This window comes from Pinus tabuliformis, chromosome 4_2 (assembly GCF_031772625.1).
Source record: "Pinus tabuliformis cultivar Carrire ecotype Pingquan chromosome 4_2, CPIR1, whole genome shotgun sequence".
Classification (NCBI taxonomy): Eukaryota; Viridiplantae; Streptophyta; class Pinopsida; order Pinales; family Pinaceae; genus Pinus; species Pinus tabuliformis.
Window position 1 is genome coordinate 674,018,938 of NC_142304.1, and position 26,092 is coordinate 674,045,029.

Genomic DNA, 26,092 nt, shown 5'->3' on the forward strand with positions numbered 1-26,092 from the left:
CCCCTCTTAACGAGGATCCTAGTACTTTTCCTTTCTTTGGAAATGTTGGTCCTCCTTATATGGCTACTTTGTCATTACCTAGATTTACAATAGGTTTACCGAGATGGTTATTTTCAACTTTGTTGGCCCCAAATACTCCAATTTTTCCACCTCAACCGAATGCTTCACCTCAACAGAGTTCACCATCTCAACATCACCAACCTTCTGTTGACCCTTTACCTTATTCGCCTAATTTTTCTTCCTCTTCGCTTGGTAAAAGCCTTGACGCTAGTAGCCAGGTGGCTAAGAAGAAGAAGAAAAGGAAGAAGAAGAAGAACAAGAAGAAGCAAGATAAGAAAGAAGTCAACCAACCAACCATGGCTGTAAGTGTTAGTTATGTTGAGGAAACATCCAACATGCATCATAAACCAAAATACCCTTGCAGGCTTTGTAAGGGTGACCACTTCCTTATCAATTGTCCTGGTATTCCAAAGGTCTTGGAAGTATGGTCAGAAAAATCTCATCAACTTTGCATTGATCCATCAGCTAGTGATAGTCAGGTTCCTGGGAAAAAGGGTAAAGTTCGGTTTCCTTGTAAGTTATGCAAAGGGAGTCATCAAACTCACATTTTCCCTCACATGGATGAAGCCTCAAAATTTTTGGAAAACCTTACTATTCCACAACAAGAATTTCCAACTGGTTACCGTAAACTTTCTCCCAACCTACCATCAATTGACGGAGTGATTGATCTAATTTCAAGTACAGTCAATCACACTCTTCCATTGGAGAGTGAAACTAATATCACTTAGGTTGATGATCCATTAGTTGATCAAGTGGTCGATTCAATTTCACATTCGGTCGATCCCACTTTCCCTTTAGAGAGTGAACTTCATACCGCTCAGGTTCTTCTTGTTACATCAGATTCTTCTATGCCGGGGGGCATTTCACCTGCTCCAAGTACTGAGGTCTTTTCCTTTGATTGGAATAGACTGACAGAACCTCGTCTTCCTTCCTCCATCCCTTTCCAAATCATTGTCAAGGCTGGTAGTAGGGACATGCACCGCACATAGGTAGATGAAGGTGCTTCTGTTAGTATTTTATCCTCAACTGCTTGGAAAGCTTTGGGTTCCCCTCAGCTTGCACCTATTATGCAAAATTTGAAAGCTTTTAACAGAACCATTAGTGAACCTTTAGGGATCCTTCCTAAGTTTTCTATTACCTTGGAAGGTAAAACTGTCTGTATTGATCTTATGGTAGCTCAAAGTCCCTTGGATTTCAATTTACTCCTTGGGTGAAACTATGTTTATGCAATGAAAGCTGTCATATCGACACTCTTTCGCATGATGTCTTTCCCTCACAATGGAATTATTGTGACTGTAGACCAGCTTTTGTTCCCTAGTCTTGTTTCAACTACCAATAATATGACACCCCTAAATGTTCCTGATTCTAAAGTGGTATCTACCCCGCCACGGGTTAATTATGTGGCAACTAATCCCATGTTTTCAGTTACCGATGTAAGTGAGCCACTCACTGTTTGCTCATCTTCCTTTGATTTAGATCCAGTAATTGACATGGAAAACTCTATGGTATTACTTGAACGCGATGTTCTTATCCCTTTTGAGTCCCTTGACATGTGTTCCTTCCAGAGAACTATTCTTCCTTCTGATGAAGACCTCTCGGAAGCCATGATCAAGGTGTGTCCATTAACATGTATTTCTTCCAGTTGGAAGCCATGATCAGTGAGAGCGAGGATAGTTTGTTCCTCTCTCAACCTCGTTAAAAAATGAAATTGGATGTTTCGAGGAAAGTTCCTGTTACTGAGTCAACCTTGTTAAAAAATGAATCAAGTTCGAGGATAGTTCCTTGTCTTGTGTCAACCTCGTTAAAAAATGAAACAAGGATAGGTTATATAGGTAGATTGTAGACAGTAGTTATGAGCATAGTTCCTTATCTTGTGTCAAGCTCGTTTAAAAAATGAAACAAGGGTTTCGAGGAAAGTTCCTATTACTGAGTCAACCTCGTTAAAAAATGAAACAAGGATAGGTTATATAGGTAGATTGTAGAGAGTAGTTATGAGCATAGTTCTTTGTCTTGTGTTAAGCTCGTTAAAAAATGAAACAAGGAGTCATGAGCATAGTTCTTTGTCTTGTGTGAAGCTCGTTAAAAAATGAAACAAGGAGTCATGAGCATAGTTCCTTATCTTGTGTCAAGCTTGTTTAAAAAATGAAACAAGGGTTTTGAGGATACTTCTTTTCCTGTGTCAATCTCACTAGAAAATGAAACAACTCCCTTGAGTCTTTCCAAGATCTTGAAAGTAAAGCTTCATTCCATCCACCTGGTTGAATGCAATGAAGCTTGGGGGGCATGTACCTCGTTTTGTGTCATTATGCTGGGGGCATGCGAACTTATAACAAGCATAGTTTTTCGTTTCAAGCTTGAGTAAACATGAAACTGAATCCGAGCATAGTTCTTTTCCTGTGTCAAGCTCGTTAAAAAATGAAACAAATCCTCCTCTAATTGAGTCGAGAGTTTGACTAGATCTCATAAATGTTAAGTTGTATATTCAGGTTAGTTATTTCAGTTTTTTGCATAATTTTCTTACAGTTTTAGGTCGAGCCTTTCAAATGATCTCGTAACTGAACCTTCATTCTATCCAGCTATTAATTACCAGCAGTATACTTAGTTGAATGAAATGAATTTGGGGGCATGCCACTACAACAAAACCAGCGATTAGCGTCCCTTTTTACTTCTTTTTTTGCATCTAGAGCCCATTTTTGGTGCTATTTGCATCCATTTATCAAATATGGTGCAAAACTTGACACAAAATTTGCATCAAGTTTTGCACCAAATCTTACACCAAGTTTAGCACCAGGTATTGCAATAGGTTTTGCACCACGTTTTGCACCAAATTTTATGCCAAGTTTTGTGTCATCCTTTACACCAGGTTTTGTTCCAGGTTTTGCATCAAGTTTGGCACCTAATTTTGTTTGACATACTTTTGCATCCTCATTTGCATCCACTTTTTTCACCTACACTTGCATCAACTTTTGCATCGACTTTCGCATCCTTTTTTGCATCCTTTTTTAAATCATTTTTTGCATCCATTTTTTCATCCATTTGTGCATCCCTTTTGCGCCAAGTTTTACATCGTGTTTTGTGTCTAGTTTTGCATAAAATTTTGCATCTACTTTTGTTGCATCCACTTTGCCCTCTTGTTTGGCATCCATATTTACATCCTCTTTCGCATCTATTATTGTACCCACTATTGCATCTAATATTTTTTGTGCCACAATTAGCGCCTAGTTTGGCACCTCCTTTTGCACCCACTTTTGATTATAATTTTGCATCCACGTTTGCATCCTCATTTGCGTCTAGGTTTTCATCAACTACTACATCTATTTTTGCATCCCTTTTTGTATCCAATTTTGGATCGGGATTTGCATCGGGTTTTGTGTCTCGTTTCGCATCTACTTTTGCATCGACTTCTATTGCATCCACTTTTGCACACAATTTTGCATCCACTGTTGCACCCATTTTAAATTTCACTTTTTGCATCCCTTTTTACATCTTCATTTGCATCATACTTTGATTCTTTTTTTGCATCTATCATTACATCCACTTTTGTTATGCCACAATTTGCACCATGTTTTGCACTCATTGTTGTATCCACGTTTGCTTCCAATTTTGCATCCATGTTCACATCCTCTTTTGCATCAAATATTGCATCTATTTTTGCATCCACTTTTATGTTAGGTTTATGCATTGGGTTTTGCATCTCATTTTGTATCTACTTTTGCATCTACTTACATTATATCCATTTTTTGCATCCAATTTTGTTTTGCCTGTTGCATCAATGTTTTCTTCCACTTTTACATCCATTTTTGCATCTTATTTTGCATATTTTTTGTCTATTGTTACATCCACTTTTGTTGCACCATATCTTGCACCTACCATTGCAACCACATTTGCTTCCACGTTTGCATCCCCTATTGCATCCACTTTTGTTTCATCCATTTTTGCATATACTTTTGTTTCCGTTGTTGCATCCACATTTGTTTCACCACAATTTGTGCCAAGTTTTACACCTACCATTGGACCCATGTTTGCTTCCACTTTTGCCTTCATGTTTGCATCCAAGTTTGCATTGACAACTGCATCTACTTTTGCATCCACTTTTGTGTCAGGTTTTTCATGTTTTTGTGCATCTACTTATGTTGTATCCACTTTTCGTCCAATTTTATTTCTATTGTTGCCCCCATTTCTATGTTCGCTTTTGCATCCCTTTGCCAACACTCATCATATTTTCTGCATTGATGATATTCCTTATGGCATTGACAATTATGAACAATTGATGACAATGTCAATAATATTGACAACGATGAAAATGAAGATGATGGCGATGACATGAATTGTGATTATGATGATAAAGACAATAGTGGTTACAATGACAATGATGATGATGGCAATGATTATGATGATGACGATGCTAATGACGTTGGCGAATCTTCCCAATTTTAGATGTTGTCATTGTCATAATCATAAGCATTATCTTTGGTGTCATGATCATCATTTTCATCTAGGTCATCATCAAAAACAATAATGGCATGAATGATGATGATGCATGATTACAACAATGTCGATAGAAATTACATTAATGATGATGATGGGGATGATAAAAATGACAATGACGATGATAATGGTGGTGATGATGATCATCATCGATCATCTGTCAAAAATAGAGTTGTTATTTCTCTTACGTATATCAATGTGTCCTAAACAACCCTTTTCTAGCACTGATCACATTTTTTGGGTTGATGATATTTCTTACAACATCTACAATTATGAACAATTGCAAACAATGTCCATAATGATGATGATGATGGCATGAATGGTGATTATGATGATAATGTAATGATGGCAATAACAATGACAAGGATGATGGTGATGATGATGACAATGATTATGATAATGAGAATGAACTTACAATCTTATGGATTCGTGAACAATTACTAGTTTCAATACCATCTTCTGGATACGTATTACTATCATACTTTTTAAATTTTTTGTCTCTCTTGAGGTATGTTACTATAATGGTGTTGTCAACACTAGAAAAATATCTTGTTGTAATGGTGGTTCTAATGTTAGCACTAGCAAAGTTTAGTAGGGAGGATGCTACTACAAGAGGAATTCCTTCTAAGTGACTATGGCATTCAAAATGAGGCTTTATGGGCTGCTTGTTAACACATGTTCTCATGCTCATATAAAATTAATGTGAAAAGTTGCTTTAATTGGTTCCCATGCATAATTGATATTGATAATGGGGTGGTATAAAATTGTAATGGGCATATCCGTTAGTTAGTTATGATGGGTCAACAACATTGAAACCATCCAAGTGACAATTCACCTTGGAACAATCGTCGCTCATGCGAAAACACGAAGTTTATGTAAATGAAAGTTGTGATTGTAGTGGAATTAAAACCATCGAGAAATATCAAAGAAGATGCTGCCTACCAGTTTTGAAAGACAACCAAGGCATTGAACAACTATTTGCGTTAGGATGTAGTGAGGGAATCGAAGGAAATTTGGCAGCCCTAAGTTGCCATTACTATTGCCAATCACACATTCAATAGTAACCATAAAAGGTAGCCACATATAAACAAAACCTTGAGGTGTTGACAGTCAGAATCTATTGTAATAGCTTTGACGTATATATAGTTTTGTGTTTAGATGAGAATGAAGTGGGCTTCATCCAGGGTTCGGCTCAATCCTCGTCCATTCCATGCAGTGGTGTTTAATTCGCCAAGCAAGAGAATATTACGTGAGTGTTCAGAGTTAAATCAACAGAAATCAAGGACGTGTGATTGTCAAATTATTGCTCCTCCCTTATGATTGAGCGCTTGATGTGATGGTCATTATCCTTGGGTGATACTTTTATTCCCCATTTTCTATTGAAAAAGTAGCGTTTTTCTGTTCGATTATGATAGGATTGGATCATGAACGCCGGTTTGGGTGGATGTAGACCCATGTTTTTTTGTGGTGATCTTCAAATGTCTTGAGGATAAGAAAAAAATCCTTGACCAAGGTCCATGGTTTTGGGGATGAGTTGGTCTTCTAGTGAAGCCATGGTTTCCCAACTTCAATCCTCTCACTATGTTGCCGATGACTACTCTAGTATGGGTAAGATTCCCAGTTTTCCCATTCACTTTACCCATCTAGATCTCTTAGAAAAAGTGGGCAATTTTATTGGAAGATTCGTCAAAGTAGACAGGGAAAGACTTTTGAAAGGCATTTTCACCTATGTTTGCATATGTGTTTAGGTAGATCCCAATGAAGTTTTGCGAGATAAAATTGAGCTCAAGTGGATGGGAATTGTGTATTCTAGTTCAGTTATTCTGAGCTTTCAATGGAAAATTTTGACTCTATTTTGGCTTATAGGCAAGATTTCATAAACTAACGCTCTCTATAAATGGACTAGACAAGGTTGTGCTCAAAATTTTGTTTAAAAAATGGCAGAGTTTGGGAAGAAGTTCTTTAAGTTAATGGATCAGCATTTAGATGCATTTCGAGTGGTTTGATTGAATGATTTCTGTCTCAGTTCCACACATTTAAAAGTTTTGGAGAATGGGAATTGATAATTCTGGTATTTGATGGTGTTCTATTCAAATTACACAGAAGAAGATAGAAAGCTAGGGCTCACAACCCCTACCTAAGAAATTCTGGTATTTGATGGTTTTCCCCCGACCAACCAATTGTTAGGCTCACAACCCGGCTAGGCAAGGTCAAGTTTAGGAACAACCTAGCTAGGCGAAGTGAGAGAGTACCGTAGTTAAGCGCTGCAGGGTCAAAGAGAGAAGGTGAAGGGTTGGATGCCTCACCGATCAATGGGCTAAAGTAGGGGTTGGGTGCTTTGTCAAGCCCCCCCCGCTTCTTATTCACCAGTGTCGTGTCGAGAGCAAGGAACATTCTGGAAAATTCAATATTAAGCATCAATCTGCGATGAAACAGGGGATTCCTCTATAATCGGCTATGGGCTTATCTAGAAGGGCACCTCCTGGCCTTATGACTGGCATCTACACCTCCTTCCTTCCATATGCTAAGGTCAATGGTGAAGTGGGTCTAATATCTTGCTATGGAACTTCATGCATGGACAAGGAATCAATATCTACCTACTATGCCAAGGGGACTATTAGAAGGGTACTAAATAGGACCAAAGACTATTGGCTATTGGAATGGCTAAGTTATACTAGATCTAGATCTTTATCTCGGTAGAGAAGAGAGTAAAGAAGTGAAACGTAGAGATGCGAGTATCATATGTCTAGACGAGTATAATATGTATAGAGCTCGAAGAGAATGAAATTCTCTGAGAGCTAGCCATGGCTCAAAGAGCCTCTTTTTAGTTTTTGAATTTAATGTCGACTGCTTTCTCCTTTCCCTTATTTCCTCTCTCTTATTCTTTTTTCTTTTCTCCTTTCTCTTATTCCCCTGTCCTTTCCCCCCTCTCCCTACCCGTACCCCACCCTCGCCCGGACGGCCCTCAAGCGTGCCTTCCCCTATCCTCGCCCTATGATCGCTTACCGCTTATCTTTTTTCTTGAACTCGTACCTTTGATGGCTCCTCCGGAGAGTGTTCGTTCTCCTGCAGTGCCGCCCCTTACCTCTTTCAGAGTAAGATAGACTTCTTTCTTCAAACAAGTAACAGTTGTTCGAAAAAAAAGAACAACCAACAACACCCAAAGTACTCATACCGACTTTCTCTCCTACCGAACCGAAGCAAAGCGTAGGTAACCGACTTTCTTTCTCTCGATACGGCAACCGAAGCGAAGCGTAGGTAACCGACTTTCTTTCTCTCCTACCGAAGGTAACTACCAAAGGTAGGCATTCATCTACCGAAGGGAGGACGACAGGTAACTGACTTTCTTTCTCTCGATACGACAACACAACTACCAAAGGTAGGCATTCTTTCCGGCATCTTTCCAACTCTTGCTCTTACCTCTCTTTCCAAAGGAAGGAAGGGGGGTGTGGGGGGAAGGAAGGATCAGCTTCCTTCCCACCGCCAATGAAGGAAGGGGGTTGTAAGGAAAATATTATTAGTGCCAAATGAAAATTTATGTTAGGGATGCTTTCACATAGTTAGTTTTGTAATTATTATAAACATCACATACATAACAACCACAAATAAAAAAAGTATGTAATATATAAGAACAAAACTAATGAAGTTGTTAGTACTAAAATGAGGCATATACCATCACATGTAATCTTAGATATACTTAGTGTGAAACACCATGACATCAATGTCTGAGCAATTTGTAAATGTGCTACAAGGGCTCAATAGGGGCTAATATTTATTTGATAGTCACGTTCTTGGCTTTGTTGCTTCATTTGAAGGAAGGAGGACACTATTGAATTATTTCAATTACATGGTTCACACCTTCCAAGTATTAGTTAACTTGCCTAAAAAGGTTCCTAACACAAGTGATCAATGCAAATATCACCCATAGGCTACTTTTGTTCACAAAACTTAACTCTCCCACTTTATTTTTGTAAAGACCCACTAATTCAAGTGTAGCCATGGTAGTTGATGCACGACCTCATGTGCACCAAAAAACATCCCATAACCAACCTCCTCGAACCAAGCTTACCCTTCCACTCCTAACACCAAAATGTGCAACACTTATCATAGGGTCCAAGGGGTATTGTCCTTGGTGGCCTCTCATCACTATTGATAACTAGGGTTGAAATGTCACACCCCATGCTTGTGAAACATCTACATCATTTGGCACATTGAATTCCATCCATGCGCACCAAGTTCTAATATGCATGCATGCTTATCCTATATCTGCTTATATTTAGGAATGCCAACCATGACATAACCATTACAATATCTTTCTTCTTATTCTTCTTCTTCTTATTACTATAGAAAAAAAGGACCCTTTTGTTATTCACGAGGAAGAAAAAAAGCACAAACATTGACAAAAAGATTGTAACTTCTGTCATTACAATGGGTTGCCAGAAGACAAGGCATCACGACCCAGAAGAAGAGAAAAAGAAGTTGTCGTAAAACCAGGGTTTTACAATTTTTTTTCTTCTGCAAATTATAAGACTGACTAGAAATGACAATAGCATGCAACCAAAAATTGTAGAAAGTGTATTATACAACCACGAAGAGGGCCCTACTATGAGAAAAACAAAGACAGTGACTAGAAATGACATTAGCCTGTAACAAAAAATTCCCGAAAGTGTATTATACAACCATGAAGAGGCCCCTGTCAAGAGAAAAAGAAAGACATTGTATTTGAGGCTAATTGAAAGCTGAATGTAGACTCACTTGAAATTTATAGTAAGCTAGTTGATAACTAATTGAAAATTTGACTTAAAGCTGATCCATATTAGTATATGGGCATCGAATGAGAACTTTGAACTGGGTTGCCAACTAATTCATCATAATATATGTAACCTGTCTCCAGACAAATAATTCTTTTTTAGAGAGAATCTACAGTTGTATTTAGCTCCCTATGGATGTGATGGAAATTGATTTCCTAGAAGTGGTTCTTTAACTCCACAATTTTGCTTTTCCAGGAGGATAAACTTATAACTTCCTACTATGCTTTACTGTCATTATTTTTTGGCTCCATTACAATATTTGTATGTCAACAACATGGCACACTACAACCAAGAAGATGAACAATTACATCATTAAGAGTTACAAAACCATCTTGCCATCGAATAACCAACATTAATTAAACAACCATTTAACAACATAATAGCAATTACACATCTATATATATATATATATATATATATATATATATATATATATATATATATATATATATATATATATATATATATATATATAGATCACATTACACGTATAAATACCGCATTTCAATAGAAGTTAGATGAATTGCGCTAGTCCCAAAGTTTTGCTTTGACTTGAAATTAAACTCTTCTTCACTTTGTGATTTTTGTGTTATCCACTAGCATAGACCCATCTTAAATATAGATATAATATGAGCGGAGAGGGATCCAATTTCTTCATTGGCAATTATTTTTTATGAGCAAACATTATTTAAATGTTTTGTATTTTTTTTTTTTTATTTTTTTTTTTAAATTTATTTTGGCCGACACTAGCAAAATTTCAACTTTGATGATGGACAAACATCGTTGTAACCATACTAGGCTGTAGAGTGAGCTTGGCATATTCATATTATTTTCATCCTCAACATTGAGGATTGTGTAAAGCTCAGTGGAAGATGCCCCTTGGAATGATGGACAAACATGGCTGTAACCATACTAGGTTGTAGAGTGAGCTTGGCATATTCATATTATTTTCATCCTCAACATCGAGGATTGTGTAAAGCTCAGTGGAAGATGCCCCTTAGAATAGTTTTGATGCCCCCAAAATGACTTCCATTCTCAACCCCTCCCCATGAAATTTGAACTTAAGACCTCGTAACAACTAAACCCCATACAAACCAACTACCCTACAACTTATCATGGATCAACCACAACAATACTTATTATAATAATTTAAAACCAATATTTCTAATTACTTTTCCATATTTATCTCATTTACAAACCCCTCAACCCCATCCCATTATTATTACAATAAACACAATAATATATCACCGAGGAAAGAGTTCAAAATTGCGAAAACAAAAAACGCACAACAACCTCTGGTCCCAACATGACAACATGAATGAAGTAGGCCTCTCATGTTGGAGATGATTTAGGGGTTATTCCATGGCCTTCTCTCCCTTTGAAACCCCCCAACCATCCCTGTAATAATTTATTATATTATCTTTAACGATGCTACTTTTACTCTCAATCTTTAACAGCTACCGGCCTTCCCTCTTCAAAACCCTTATATAGAGTGTTTTCTCTCCATCGACCTCAAAAACCCTTATATAGAGTGTTTTCTCTCCGTCGACCTCTTTGCCCTTTGCCTTCAAAGCATTTTTGCACAGTTAAATCCTTTGTCCAAAATCCTCGGGGTTTCGCATTCGTGTCTGATATTGGGCGAGTTTCTGGCATATTTTGGATCCATCGATTTCATTCGAGCCCTCCCTCTGTGCACTATCTGGTATTGGGATGGCTGGAACTCAGGAGGATCCTGTTCTTACACGGGCAGTAGATGACGATTCGAGAGAGAACGAGGATGATGCCGGAAAGGAAGAGGACACTGGAGCTCAGGTTGCACCCATTGTTAAGCTTGAGGAGGTTACTGTCACCACGGGCGAAGAAGAGGAGGATGTCCTTCTTGACATGTAAATTTCTTAATCCATGGCTATTTCATGATTTTGTTTTCTCAGTTGAAAGTTGTTTTCATGGCCTCTTCGGTGGCCCTTTTCCTGTGCACATAAATGGGACCTTGACTATAAGGAAGATGCATTTGGGCAGTTATTTACTTCTAATTTTTCTCCTTTTTAGTAAGATCTGTTTTTATCGGGTTCTCGATGTTTTGTTCGCCTGTTGATGATGATCAGATTTGTCATTTCAATGGGGTGCTGAAGAAACTCTATGGTAGATGCATTTAGCGGGCTATGGTTTGTTTTATCGGGTAATTAGGGTTTTGCTTTTCTGTGTATTTTTGGTGGGATTTGATGCGCTTTGATGGCGAATTCGTTATATTTTGGATTCTTCGCAAGATATTGCATGAAATTCTGAACACCAGAGAAAATTTACCCGAATATTGATAGTACCTTTATGGAACTTCCTGAGATATGAACACATACTGAATCATCAAGTTTGCTTTGTCTTTTCTGCTCTCAATACTGTTGAACTCCTTCGCAATGTTCTGTAATCGGAAAAACAGGGAATTCCGGAAACAACAAGTTCTGAATTCAAACCACGGGAGCTTTAGGTTTATCTTAGGGTTTAGAATTGAGGGTTTGTCATTCTTTCAGCGAGCGTTGATCATATACACAAGCAATATAAGCTCCCTTTCTATTTTAAATTAAATACACTTTCCTTCATCCAGTCATGCTTTTTGTCTTTCCATCGGAATAGTGGGGATGAAGCTTGATGAACTGATAAATGGGATTGAATTTCCACTTGCAGGAGTATGTTGCTGTACTTGTCTGTCATGGAAAGCAACAGGATCAGGCAAAGAGAGATCTGGATGCATTTCTTGGCAATCACAGTGGTGCATTTGTGGCATGGTATTTCAGTCTTTTCACAAATTTCTGTTTTCTCTGTTCTTTTGAGTCAGGATTATGAGGGCTTATTGCTCTTATATCAGCAAGCATAGAATAGAAATAACATGTTAGACTTTTCCAATATAACATTCAAAATGTATAATGTTTCGTATCTAACGGAGATAGGTTCATTTGACCAAATAAAACAATGCACATTATCATATTTGTCTTTACTTCACAAAATTCCAAAGTTTCCTCCAAAGGGCTATAAACAACAGCATTGCAATCAAAATAGCTATCTTGAGGTGCAGATGAATGGATCGGAGGCAGATATTTCTCTGGTCGACAACAATTAATGGTAATTCTAGACAAGATAATCTGTACCCGAAGACACATTTTTCAAGACAAAGTTGCGTTTGATGAATTGCAGTTATGTTTAATTTGTTCTTTAGACACTTCTTCAAAGAGGTAATGCTTTTGTCGTTTGCAAAGGATTTTTTTGATTTTATTTTTAAATTAATGCACATATCCTGAAACTAGGATTGTAAGGTGCTTCTGAGTAGAATATGAGAAACAATGCTGGCTATATTGTGATATCATAAACGCTCACTTACATGTATTTACTTGGTGGAAGCAAAACAAAACAGAGAAAATTAACATTGCGCAAGAACATCGGGCCGATCAGTTTCCTCAAACAGTTTCCTTTCATGCTTTATCTGATAGTCTCACTTGGTTGAGTTTTCTTATTTTGTAACCTCTTGCTTTGCTATAATATGATTTTGCACCTGAGGGCAACCTTACTTCCAGACTTTTTTCTTTTGAACCAGCTTCCTCTTATCATGATGGAGCAATGTGCCCAGATTTAGCGTTATAGGGAACCATTAGCACCTTTTTGTAGAATTTCTTTGAAAATTCTGCAACTGCTGTAGTGAACAATTCTGAAACTAATTTGTGACACCAAGACACAGAGTTTCTCTACTCTTTTGCAGCGGAATAAAAAAGAGTTAAAAACACATTCATACAATACAATAACACAGGATTTTTCTATGGAACCCTACATGGAAAACCCTCTGCTAGCTGTAGATTTTTATTGACAAAGTTGAGCAAATAAAATTAATTACAAGGAAAACTGTTTCACTACAGAACAAGGTTGTTCTTTCTGCTGACACTTAGCTGAAAACTGCTTGCAACAACCCTGTCCTTAGCTCCTAAATCCTTGTGCTGGCCTGCCCCTGTTTCCTTGTGCTGGAAGCCTCTATTTTCTAGTGCAATAGTGGCCCTATCTTCTAGGAATTACTCCTGATTTCTAGCGCACACTAGCATGGATTTTCTCTGCCAAAACTCTGTGCAGAGGCCTCTCCTTCACGCTCTTCCTAGCTCTGCCAGCTCACACACAAAACTCGCACTCTATTGTTTGGTCTCACAACCTGTAAAAAATTAATGTCTGCTCATGCTGTAGCCCACCCAGTTTCAAATTCTTGCAAGGTTTAATGCCCAAAACCCATCAATAGCATATGACTGATATACACATCATTTTATCATTTTCTGCATTTAACTTGAAACAACATAGAGGTACTCTACATTTCACTTTCAGCTGATAAGAGAAAAAATAAGGCAAGCACACACATGAATTTTACACTGTTTTTGGTCAACATGATCCTAGAAAAACCCCGCAGCGGGGAAAACCAGTTCTTCTAGGAGGATTTTATTTTGTTTCTTTGACGAAGCATCACTGAAATCCCATTCTCAAACTGAGTTCTGAACTGTCTTCAACAAATGTTCATGTTGAAATTACAGTCCTCTGAAATGCTCCTTCTTCTTAGGAATTCAAGCCACACTGACAGTCACAGGTTCCTTGAAACTCGGGTTCATCACAGCAAATATGCACAGGTTTTTTTATCAGCGTTTAACCTCCCTGGAATTTGAGCAAATACACTCCAAAACAACTCTCTAAATATCATTGATATACCACTAAAACCAGGCTTGAGATTTTTGCTGGTCTTGGCCCAAGAATCTCACTGTGTCCCACATAAATACGCTGGCAGAGAAATATGCTGCTAAAACACTTGCCTACGGTGAGGAGTAACCAAACTTGACTCCTAATAAGCCTTTGACCTGTGTGCAACCACTGGCTGTGACAGTCTTCCAAAATTTCGTGCTCCCTTTTTAGCTTTAACTCGGCCTTCTAGGGATTTGATTAACTGTGGTCTTGTTCCTAGTTCTTGCTGTAGAATTTCTTCACAAAAATTCTCTTCCTCCTATCTCCTTTCCTCTCCTCAATAGTTCTCAAGAGGATTGAATGAAGGAGCTCTTCCTTGCTGCCTCCAAATGCAAGCTCCACAACATGGTTGCGTTCTGCTCTGATTTGAGTTCACCTTGGAACACAGCCTCCTCCTTTAGCTGTCTCGATCTCCTCTCAAGCTTCCCTACACCCTCCTCTTTCCTTTGAGAAGAATAATGAAGAATCATTCATTTCCTTTAACTTCTGTTTTTCTTTTGAGAGGGAAACCTAACCCTAAAGGCTAAAGATCAAGGGCTGAGATTAAATCTCAGCTAATGAGATCTATAGTTGAGATCAAGCTCCCATTAGACCCCTTTCTCATGATGACCCCTCACTTAACCTTTTAATGTTTTAGTACCATGGTCACTTTGTCGCTCATAAAGTGAGTTTTAAAATATAAAGGTTACCTTATTAACATAAAGTGGACTTAGTACTTTACACAAAGTCACTTTAATAACCCATGTGACTTTAATAAATTAGAATTACAAGGTACACAACTCATAAAAGCTTCTTTAGCTCCTTGACATTAATAAACACATAATGTCACTTAGAGAAAAGGATATTAATGTGTATTCCTAGGCCAAAAGGATAAATTCCTAGGAAACACTTCCTTGGTACTATATTCTCAACACAATGTTGTGCTCACAAAATAGTGATCCATTTTTGTGCCTTCGTCCTCCTTATAAGCAATTCACATCAACTAAATTTGGCAAGTTTATTTTTTGAACTCGGTCTTGTGATTGACTAGTTAACTGAGTCTAACTGACTCATGTAATTCGTCTTGCCTCAATTTAGAAACTGAAGCTCACTTGCTTGTCCTTTGCCAAAGATAACTCGCACTAGGAGACAAACAACTGAGCCTCCAACTATACACATGAGTTAAACTGCTTCATGAACTCGACCTAATTTTTAGGAACTCGTCCTAACTTTTAGGAACTCATGCATGCTAAAGACATGAGTGCTTGTGGTCTCTTTGACTAAGGAACAAGTCAAAGAAGACCTTACTCGCTTCTATTTTCAACATTCCCTCTTAGCGAGAAAGGTGCTTTTGGAAGAACCTCGTCCACTTGGATCTATCTCCAATACTACCACGTTCTCCGTTGTTGCAGCTTCTTCCGCTGAACTAGAAGACTTTGCCTTCTTTTGCGGAACCTGATAAGACCTTTTCTTTCCCACCATGCTCTGCGAGTCTATCACTTCAGTCATAAGGGCCATGCACCCTGTGTACCTTTGTGGCTGCTTCCTTTGGTTGAAGGTGATATTGGAAGATCCAACTCTCCCTTGATCTCCCTTAAACAAATCCTTTGCCCACTTGGCTCAAACTCTCCCTATGCTGGGAGTCATTGCTTGAGTCGCTGCCTCGACTCGCCTTCGGCTATGCTCCTCATCATCTTGTTGGTTGGCCCAACTGCCAACTAGCTTATACTCAAATTGAGATACTGGCTGAGGCTTCATCTTGAGTAGCTTCTTCTCAGGTACTCTAATCTGCTCTTGCTCTAAGGACTCCTTAGACTTAAACTGAGATATTGGCTGAGGCTCCATCTTGAGTAGCTTCTTCTCAGGTACTCTAATCTGCTCTTGCTCTAAGGGCTCCTTAGACTTAAACAGACATATTGGCTGAGGCTCCATCTTGACTCTTGAGTAGCTTTTCTTAGGTACTCTAATCTGCTCTTGCTCTAAGGACTCCCTTTGGGTTTTGCTCTCCTCAACCATCAATTCTCTACTCTGAGCTCTCCTTGCCTTGCTGCTCAAGGTTGCACTTGTCTCTACCTAGAACTTGTAGTGATTTTTCATCCTCACACCTATCTGCTTCTTACATCCAAAAGCTAAGTGCTGGAGGTAAGCCTTACCTTTGCTGAAAATGACATCATAATCCTTGTCCTCAAGGGTAGTTATCCAAACAAGATTCTGCTTTAATCTTGGAACATAAAAGACATCTCTGAGATGGAGGGGATTACTTGACTCCCTCTGAAAACTGAGAGTACCAATTCCTCTCGATTTGAAACTACACGTCCTTCTCCTTCAGGTGTCTAAAATTTTTCTTTTTTTTTGGTCATGTGGAAGGATGTCATGTGGAAGGATGCTACCGAATCAATATACCATACACTGCTGTCTGCTGAGCTTGGCATGCAAGCAATCAATGATAAATATTTCTCGAACTGGGCAAAAAATGCATCTAGCTTTGTTGATGTAGCTACATGATCCTCACTGGACTCGTTCTTTCACTTAGGACACTTAGTGGCATAGTGTCCAAACTCATGGCAATGGAAGCACTTGACCTTTCTTAGATCCTTTTACTTGCCCTTTTGACTAGACTCGACCACTCCTTGGCCCTCCGTGCCCTTGGTCTTGCTACTCTTGCTTGTTATGGAAAATTTCTCCTTGTCCTCTGTCTTCATCGATCTACCATTTTTGGTCCTTCTTCGGATATCTTCCTGAACGTAGTCAGTCAATAGCATTTCCCAACTAGGAAAATTATCTCTGTCATTGACAACATCCTGGAACCCATACCAAGACTTGTGAAGTCGTAGAAGAGCAAAACTCACAAGGTCATGCTCTGGTATACTCATGAGTGAATTTTGACAAATACGTGACAATGGACTCATCCTTGTTCACCTAGATACTCCTTAGCTTCTCCTTAAGAGCAAGCTTCTTGGTATCGCTGGTACTCTGATATAGATCTAAAATAGTTTTGAACATCTCATAAGCTGTCTTCTTCTCATGGATATGAGGAAATATATGATCTCTGACCCCTTCTAGAATAATCGTCCTTGCCTTGATATCATTCTTAGTATGCCGGGTCAACTGTTGGGGATCTTGTAGTGGTGGTATAGCCTGCTTCACAAATTCTCCCACCCCATTATCCTTCAAAACTATCATGATCCTCCCTTTCCATGAAACGAAGTTTGATGCTCCCTCTAAACAGTTATCTGCTCTCAAACCTTGGTACGCCGTCCTGCTTTCCCAGAGAGCTCTCCAACACCTGCCCACTAATAGCTTAGTAGTCCTTCACAAGAGGCTGTACTTAGGGCACAATAGGGCAACTTCTAACAACCCTCCAACCTGTACACTTAAGCTGCCCACACAATTGTCCAATGGGACCTCATCCACTTAGTAGAACATCAACTTGAGAATAACATTCAACATACCTTAACCAATAGAGACTTCTTCTGCTTCTCTAGGTCACACCCCTGTGCAATTACCTGAAGTTTTCGACCCTCTGATTAGGGCATCTTGCACCTACGTCAACCCATAGTTTGTTGCCTCAAAACTTTGCAAACATTTCTCCACAGGTTCCTCTTCTATGCGTTAGCTCTTGTCCTCTTATATATTGTTGTTCCAGCTCCTTAAGAACATAGACCAGCCCTAAACTAGGGCTTAATCTCTCCTGTAACAACACATAAAAAACTTGGTCTGTTTTGCAAGTTGTTTGCACCACAAATAATGCACAAAAAGACTACCCAAAATGCTCCTCTTGCAAGCTACTTGCTCCTGCCTAACTTGGCCTAATTAGTTACAAGAAAAACGAACCAAAACCAATCCTCTTCTCCACTTTGCTAGGCTCCTTTGGGCTATGACTATTTCAGGGAGATTCTCCTTATGATGTTGCACTAGGATGTGCCAATCAACTTGTGTTGGTATTTATTCTGTTCCTTGCTCCGATACCATGTAGAATTTCCTTAAAAATCTTGCAACTGCTGTAGTAAACAATTTTGAAACTAATTTGTAACACCAAGACAGGATTTTTGTAGGGAACCGTACTAGGAAAACCCTCTGCTAGCTATAGAATTTTATTGAGAAAGTTGAGCAAATAGAATTAATACAAGGCAAATTGTTTCACTAGAGAACAACACTGTTCTTTCTATTGACACTTAACTGAAACCTGCTTGCAACAACCCTGTCCCTAGCTCCTAAATCTTTGCGTTGGCTTGCCCCTATTTCCTTTCGTTGGAAGCCTCTTATTTCCTAGCGCAATAGTGGCCCTATCTTCTAGGAATTACTCCTAATTCCTGCATACACCAACAAGGATTTTCTGTGCCAAAACTCTGCGTATAGGCCTCTCCTTCACACTCTTCCTAGCTCTGCTAGCTCACACACAAAACTCGTGTTCTCTATTGTCTTGTCTCACAACCTTGTGCTCACAAAACAATGATTCAATTTTGTGCCTTCGTCCTTCTTACAAGCAATTCACATAAGGTATATATAGCAAGTTTATTTTTGAATCTCGGTCTTGTGATTGACTAGTTAACCGAGTCTAACTGAGTCATGTAACTCATCCTGCCTCAATTTAGATACTGAAGCTCACTTGCTTGTCCTTTTCCAAATATAATTCGCACTAGGAGACAAACAATTGAGCCTCCAACTATACGCACGAGTTAAACTGTTTTATGAACTCATCCTAATTTTTAGGAACTTGACCTAACTTTTAGGAACTCGTGCATGTCAAAGATAGGATTGCTTGTGGTCTCTTTGACTAAGTCACAATTCAAAGAAGACCTTACTCACTACTATTTTCCACACTTATATATATATATATATATATATATATATATATATATATATATATATATATATATATATATATATATATATATATATATATATATATATATATATAGATATAGATATAGATATATATATATATATATTGAAATGTGGAAAGAAATCATTATGAATAAATGAGCAAGAACATTTACATGACAAACATAAATGACAAGCAATATTCCACCATCACTTAACCCCAATGTGGGGAAACTCTTGATCAATTCTTCTTATATTCTTCAATAATTCAACAGAGAGAGAGAGAGAGATATTACAATTTACAGATCTGATAATTAATGACAGCGGCAAAAGAGACCTAACCAGAAAAGTCATTGCTGGTCAACAGGGCAGATTTGACCCTCATAAATTGGTCAACTTCAGTCAACTTCGGCCTCCAAACAACAAGATGAATCAACCCTCAAAAGAACCCAAAATCAGCGCAGTCAAATTTGGTCAAACAACCAACCTGTGGTTAGCCCTAGCTGCAGTCAACGTTGGTCAAAGTCAATGTTTGGCCTCAATTTCTGTGCCTAGAAATGCGGCTTGCCCAAATAGAGATAGCCCCCACAAAACGTAGTCAAAGGAGGTCAACTCATGTTGGTCAACGCTTGGTCAAACTGTCCAGAAATTCGGTCTCTTGAAATTTCGGCCTCTTGAAATTTTGCTTTCCTGAAATTTCAGACGTGTGGAGAGAGAGATGCCTAGAAATCTGTACCCAATGAACGAGGAGAGAGAGAGAGAGAAGTGTGAAGATGAGTGTATCCAAATGAGGCTAAGGCATCATGTATTTATAGCAAACGTTGAGGATGAATAGACGTGATTGTTGGGCTTCTGAGCCTACATAAGTTTGTTGGCCGACCTTGACAATTTGTCCATAATCAAAGTAAATTCATAACTTCATTTGTACATGTCAGAATCAGATGATCTTTAGATCACTCCTACACCTCTCGGAGAGAGGAATCCAAGAAAAATATCAGTTGTCATAAATAAGATGACCCATGTGGAGTTTGGCCCTAGTTGCCGATTTTAACATGATGAAACTACGTAATCCAAACTTTAAAATATGGTATGAAAAGCTTAGTGTGCCCAATCATTGATTTTTTGTTTGAGGGAAGGGTACAGTTTTGCTAAGGCAATGATAGAGTAGTCAAATAAGCAATATCACTAACATTGAGGTACATAAAGCACTTGGTGCTTTTGATTAATTGCCAATCCTGAAATCTCGAAAAATGTTAACTCTGTTGAATTTTGAATGGGATATGAAGTTCTACTTTCTCGATATGAAGTTAGAGGAGATGGGAACCGCTTTTAAACATCTCAAGACAATGAATGGTAATGTTAAAAATTTAAGTAAAGGTTTTACTTTAAGACTTTAACATTACCATTAATTGCCATCATTTTAACACAAATTGAGAGTGAAACCCAGTCTTAAATAAATATTTCTAGTGTATGAAGTTTCTAAAAGTCTCATGAATTCATAATTATCCTCTAATTAGTTATTAAAACAAAAAAATGTTGTTCCCAACATTTAAATCAAGGCAAAATCAAACAAATTTCATTTAGAAACACATTGTACAGATGTTGAAATGCATTTCCCATGTGAAATATGTTTCATATGAATTGAAATGCGTTTCTCATGTGAAATATGTTTCATATGAATTGAAATGCGTTTCCCATGTGAAAATACATTTCATATGAATTGAAATGTGTTTCAAGAGCATTTTAGTTGTGTTTTAGTGACTCGATATGAAAACGCAGCTGGTATGCAGGGGCGGGCCATGTTTCCTGCATCATAAATACCTTCTCATATTTGGAAATTTGTTTTTGTGGCTGATCAAATGTGTCGTTGGTTCTTCTTCACTTTGTTGTTCCCTTTGATGGGTTGCCTAGTCTATGATTTGATAGATGAGATGTCTAGTGGTTGTGGTTGCATGGTATAAAGGTTGGACATAAAGAACTCCTCCACAATCTATGATTTACATGTTTAACAATCCTTTTCTTAAGTCCAATTATATACAAAATTACAAATCCTAGTGCAAGTGAAAATACGTTCTTCTTCAATGTTGCTTTTGTCAAACTAAACAAACAGGAAACAATTTATTTGACAGGCTTAGAGCAATTGAATTGTAGGCCATGCTTCTTGACAAATTGATGAACAGATGTCTCCTTACTTGAGATTTAGGTTGGCACCATGGCACCATCCTGTCCATCATTATACACTAATCTTGTCATTATCTTCTTCACTGTGAATGATTGGCCTGTTCCCTGCAAATAGATCTGGGCATAGAGGAGCCAATCCAAGAACAGTAATCTCTAGCACAAGACAATATTAATGATCTAAATACCTAATCCTGAAGCTTGAGTTTGATTTTTCTCTACTGGTTCTGAATCTCTGATTGAGAATCTCCCACTCGTCATTATCAAACCTTCTTCTTCATCATTGGCATCAGCTGCACTGCTGAGGTACTTTGGTTGGTTGTCATTGGACTTGAGAGCTTGAAGTTTCAAATGATTATAGTAACAGACAGCCAGAAAAGCCAGTCCACACCCACTCAAGTTTATGACTGTAACCTTTTCATTTATTACAGAAAAAGATTATGTTATGAGCAGCCAGTCCTTGACAAGACCAGCAACATTCATAGTCAAGGCTGAAGTCTTTCCTATCAGAAGAAATACTGCAAGATTAAGAGCCAAGGCACAAGCAGAAATGTCATGTAATCCAAATCAAAGGAAGAGACCCTGATTATTAGAAATGGGTATTCTACTAAGGCCCAGGGGGTGCTGAGAAAAACAAGGCAACAAGGAGCAACAAAGATGTGATGGGATTCAACTTAATCCCTTTTGATGTTCGTGGAATTTGTATGAGAACCAATTGGGTAGTCTCACATGCAACTGCACTTAACTGGAGAATCACCTCCCATGCATTCATCTTGGCCTCCCCATAAGCTGAAATAGTAACTCCAATGGATATGGCCAACATATTGGCCTCGGGCTCACCTTTATAAGCTTCTTTCTTCAGGGAAACCACAATCAAATACACAGCAATGGGAATTAGAGCTTTCAGCATGTGAAATAATGATACTGAGAGGAAAACATAGGCAGAATTTGAAAACCAGAGACCCAAAGAATACACTTATCAATACTATGGGTTCAACGAGCTTGAAGACTCTTACAATAGCAACAGCTAGTGTTGAGTAGAAGCCCATGTGAATCATGGTGGGACTGATCACACTAAAGTTGTCAAGCAATGGCAACTCCAATGGATATGGCTAACATATTGGCCATGGCCTCACCTTTATAAGATTCTTTCTTCAGGGGAACTGCAATCGAATGCATATCAAATGGGCACAAGAGCTTTCAACATTTGAAATATCGATACTTTGAGAGACATGCACCAAGGGTTGCATCATTTAGGATTTGTACTCAGTTTAGGTGTCATATTCAAGGGGAAGTTGTTATGCTTTCCACCACTTCATAGATTGTTAGAGTGATGAAATAAAAGAGGCTCCCTCTTGAGGCTAGATTATGTCATTCATATCAGTTGTGTTGTTGATGTCCTAGCTCAGCCAGGTCTTGCCAAAACTCTGTTGAGGTTCAAAATTTATTATAAACTGAAATGTCTTCACAAGAATTGACCTCATAAAATGCCATAATCACAAGATATGCCATACATGGCTGTGATTATGGCTCGCAAGACCCTTAGACTTTGAGCAATGAGGCTCTCAACATCACTTATGATTATGCACTCTACAATTATGTGACCAGCTGAATGTCAAGCAATTGAACCGCGATTTAAATCCTATTTTGTCAGCAATAATTACTATACTTTGTCTTTATTTAGTGTAGAGAACCAAGCACTTATTCTGCTCATCTATAGAAGGGACAATGGTTGTTTGCCTATGAGGTATAAGGAAATCCTATCAGATGTTTTGTATTTTCGTATGGAATTGAATCATACTCCTGCACACTGTAACATTCATATATATCAACCTGTAGAGGCTTTAATAACACCTGGTATTCTGGTTAGTGATTTTATTGGACCTCATGTGCATATCCTACATGCACAGGATGGACTATTCATATGTTACAGGGTATTATTCTTATTATTTAGGGTGCACATCTTCAGGTGCTCAAGAACGATTACTAGAACAGTCAGTTAATTCTGCAATTTAAAGGATGAAAAAGGAGGTTATAGGAGTCTAGTTTTGGTTCTCATCCACAATGTCACACTAGTATGCCTGGGCATGGTTCTCATGGTTTAATAGTGACTTGAGGAGTCATAATACCACAGATCACTAAACACGAACAGCTAAGGTAGCCCAAGGACAATAGCCATCTTTACACATTAATTAACAGGTCTTACATTAATTATCCTAGGGGGTTTTAATACTTCCAAATGCTTAAAAAACAGTTAGCAGAGCATTCACATTACACATTCCAGCAATCTTTTCTATAAACCAACCAAATGCAGTCAGGGGAGCCCTCCTTTTAAACTATACAACCTTATTGTTAGTATGATCAACCTTATTTTAATATATAGTGTGACAAACCGTATGTGACAGGCAGGTGGAAAATTTTTCTCGCAATTGACTAAGCGACGTCCTGCGAGCCAGACTTGAGACGGAAACCCTCGTCAGAAGTATATGCTTGGCTCTTTTCCAAACAAATGAAGAGTCAATGAGGTTTTGTGTAATCACTTCTGGTATCGTATTGGGTTATTGTTAGAAGCGATAATTGGATTCGGATTCTCATCGAGTGAGTTGTTCTTCTTTCTCAATTTGAGAGGGTTTGTTTGGAGGGAAAAATGAAAGAGGACATACAAGAATAGTGAGGGGAAAGATGCAGAGGAAGAGGATTGAGAACATCGCCAGCAGGCAGGCTACATTTTCCAAACGTAGGTGGATTGCTGAAGAAAGCTTACGAGCTCTCTACTGCAGAAGTTGAACTTGTGATTTTCTCCCCAGCAGGAAAGCTCTATGAACTGTTTTTTAGTGCAAATCCTACTATTTTGATTCTAATAATCATGGCTATGCAAACCTCATGAGATTCTTACTAATAACCTAGGTGGTGCAAGCCCTAGTAAGCTCAATGTTGAAAAACTTAGTGTAGAACCTCCAAATCGCTGGTTTTGTTGTAGTGCTTATTGGAGAGTATATAAAAAATTTCACACCTTTTTATGAGATATGGGAGGAAAACATGTTAAAGATTTTTAATAAATATAAAATTTCCAAAATGATGCTAGTTACGTGTGATTCTTTTGTCATTGTTTGTGATTATGAAAAATGAAACTCGATGTTTTTTCATTAGTGCACACATATTTCATTATATAATTGCATATAGAAAAATCATTCCAGAGCCGATAACAATAAAAGTGAAGAATTTATGGTCCAACGTTATATTTAAGGGAGATGTTTAACGATGACGTTTGAATTTTGTTTTTCATTTTAAGACATTTGGAGCAAATATTAGGAAGGACTTTGAGAAAGGATTGTCCTTCATTTTCGAAAATGGAGTTGTTCCTTTCCAGCCATATGCCCCAAGTGACCATCAAAGGGAGAGCTCATATGTTTTTTGGATGTTTTCTTTATAGCCATTTTTTTACACATATCCATAGAGTCCCCATGCCATTGATGTGAATTACTTGTTCGGTTTTTTTTAACCAACATTTTTAACCAAACAAGAAAAATTAAAAAAATGCCTCAAGATCAAAGACTGAAACAAAGACCTATTGACATACCTTTTAAAGTATGGAAAGAACTTGTAAAATCATATGAGAAGTTGGATGCACAAAGAAAAGCCGGCAATGAGAGCATTCAGGTATTGAATTTTTCATTAAACATTATTTAGAATGTATTAATACTTATAAGTATCTTAGACATGTATTTGTGTGAAAATAAATTGAATTGGTTTATGTTTAAGGACAAGGCATCCAAGGCGAGGTTAACCAAGACAAAAGTCACTTATCGTAGTGGCTAGAAAGGTTTAAAAGCACTGATAACAACCTTTGTAAGTATATTAAACATGTGATATTTTTTTAATAAATTTTGTACTAGAAGAAAGTCATTGTTATCTAATTTCTCCCTATTTACTGATTGATAGGAACTAAAATATGGAAGACCTCCAAATCATTTGGAAAAGGAGGTGCTGCAGCAAAAGAGATGGGTTGAATTTGTTGTTTGGATGGACTCTATGGTATGTAATCTTAGTTGGATTTCCAATATACTTTTAAACCATATTTTCATTTTATTTTTTAGTACTATTAGATATTATATCTTACCTCATTTTATGGTTAACATTGTATAACAAAAACATGCGTTGCGTTCTGTAATTAATACTAACATGTAATATTGATTTTTTTTGTCAGAATGCTATAGGTAATGATTGCCAAGATGATGATCCAAATTATGTTCAACATATATCAGGAGATGATGAGGATGAGGATGAGGATGATGGTGGTGAAGGAGGAGATGATGATGATAGTTGCGGTGTTGGTGATGATGTGGATCAGAGTAATGAGGATGGTCAATATGATCATGAGGATGATCTTGGTGGTGGTAGCTATGCATGCACATGCATTGTTTTTTATGAAGAAATTATTGTGTAGAATGACATTGCTATGTTGAGATGGGTGTTGTGAATTTACCCTATATCAATGAGACATTTTGATTTTGTAATCATACGATGAGTTTGATTTATGTATGTTGTTAATTTATCGTAGAATAACGATATTCATGAAATATTTTGATTTGTTAATCATATTTGAATTTTACTTGTTTTGATTAAAAATAATACTGATTTTATTAGTATTATGTTGCTATTTTATACATGTTTTGAAAATTGTTAATGACACATTGTTATTTTTTTGGATGGATGTTGTCAATTTCTCTTAAATTTCTTTACAAATGATTTTGAATTGTGATATTTGCTTTAATGATATTTAGAAACTATCATATATTTCACTATGAATCTATAAAGGGGGTCATATATGTAAAGAAAAATATACTCTATATAAGAAGTCAAATGCGGATGTAACCATGGATGCAAAATTGAAAGTAAAATTGGATGTTAAACTAGGAATTAATACAAAAATGCAAACAATTGACATACAAAGTGTTTTAAATTAGAAGTGAAAAATTGTGCAATAGTTGACACAA

At 37.6% G+C, this 26,092-nt stretch overlaps 1 protein-coding gene across 3 annotated transcripts; it reads left to right on the top strand.

Annotated features, from left to right (window-relative positions):
- The first annotated feature begins 10,842 nt into the window (after positions 1 to 10,842).
- On the top strand, positions 10,843 to 25,469 carry LOC149171228 (ran-binding protein 1 homolog c-like). 3 transcript variants are annotated; one of them, XR_016259014.1, is made up of 5 exons: positions 10,846 to 11,245; positions 12,039 to 12,139; positions 24,858 to 24,944; positions 25,038 to 25,130; positions 25,303 to 25,442. XR_016259014.1 is itself a non-coding variant. In XM_089424046.1 (4 exons), exons 1-3 carry the CDS (start codon positions 11,070 to 11,072, stop codon positions 25,103 to 25,105), a joined length of 345 nt encoding a protein of 114 aa, XP_089280172.1. In that variant the 5' UTR covers positions 10,844 to 11,069; the 3' UTR covers positions 25,106 to 25,130; positions 25,303 to 25,469. The 3 variants fall into 3 exon arrangements, 2 of the variants coding, with proteins under 2 accessions (XP_089280171.1, XP_089280172.1); XM_089424046.1 differs by lacking the exon at positions 24,858 to 24,944 and having other exon boundaries at positions 10,844 to 11,245; positions 25,303 to 25,469; XM_089424045.1 differs by lacking the exons at positions 24,858 to 24,944; positions 25,038 to 25,130; positions 25,303 to 25,442 and having other exon boundaries at positions 10,843 to 11,245; positions 12,039 to 12,565.
- The last annotated feature ends 623 nt before the right edge of the window (positions 25,470 to 26,092 follow it).

What these genes read in the sequence shown, in the direction of transcription:
- LOC149171228 (XM_089424045.1), top strand. Translation starts at nt 11,070, where the DNA reads ATGGCTGGAACTCAGGAGGATCCTGTTCTTACACGGGCAGTAGATGAC. An exon ending in GAGGATGTCCTTCTTGACAT is followed by an intron (nt 11,246 to 12,038) that starts GTAAATTTCTTA and finishes TTCCACTTGCAG; the next exon opens with GAGTATGTTGCTGTACTTGT.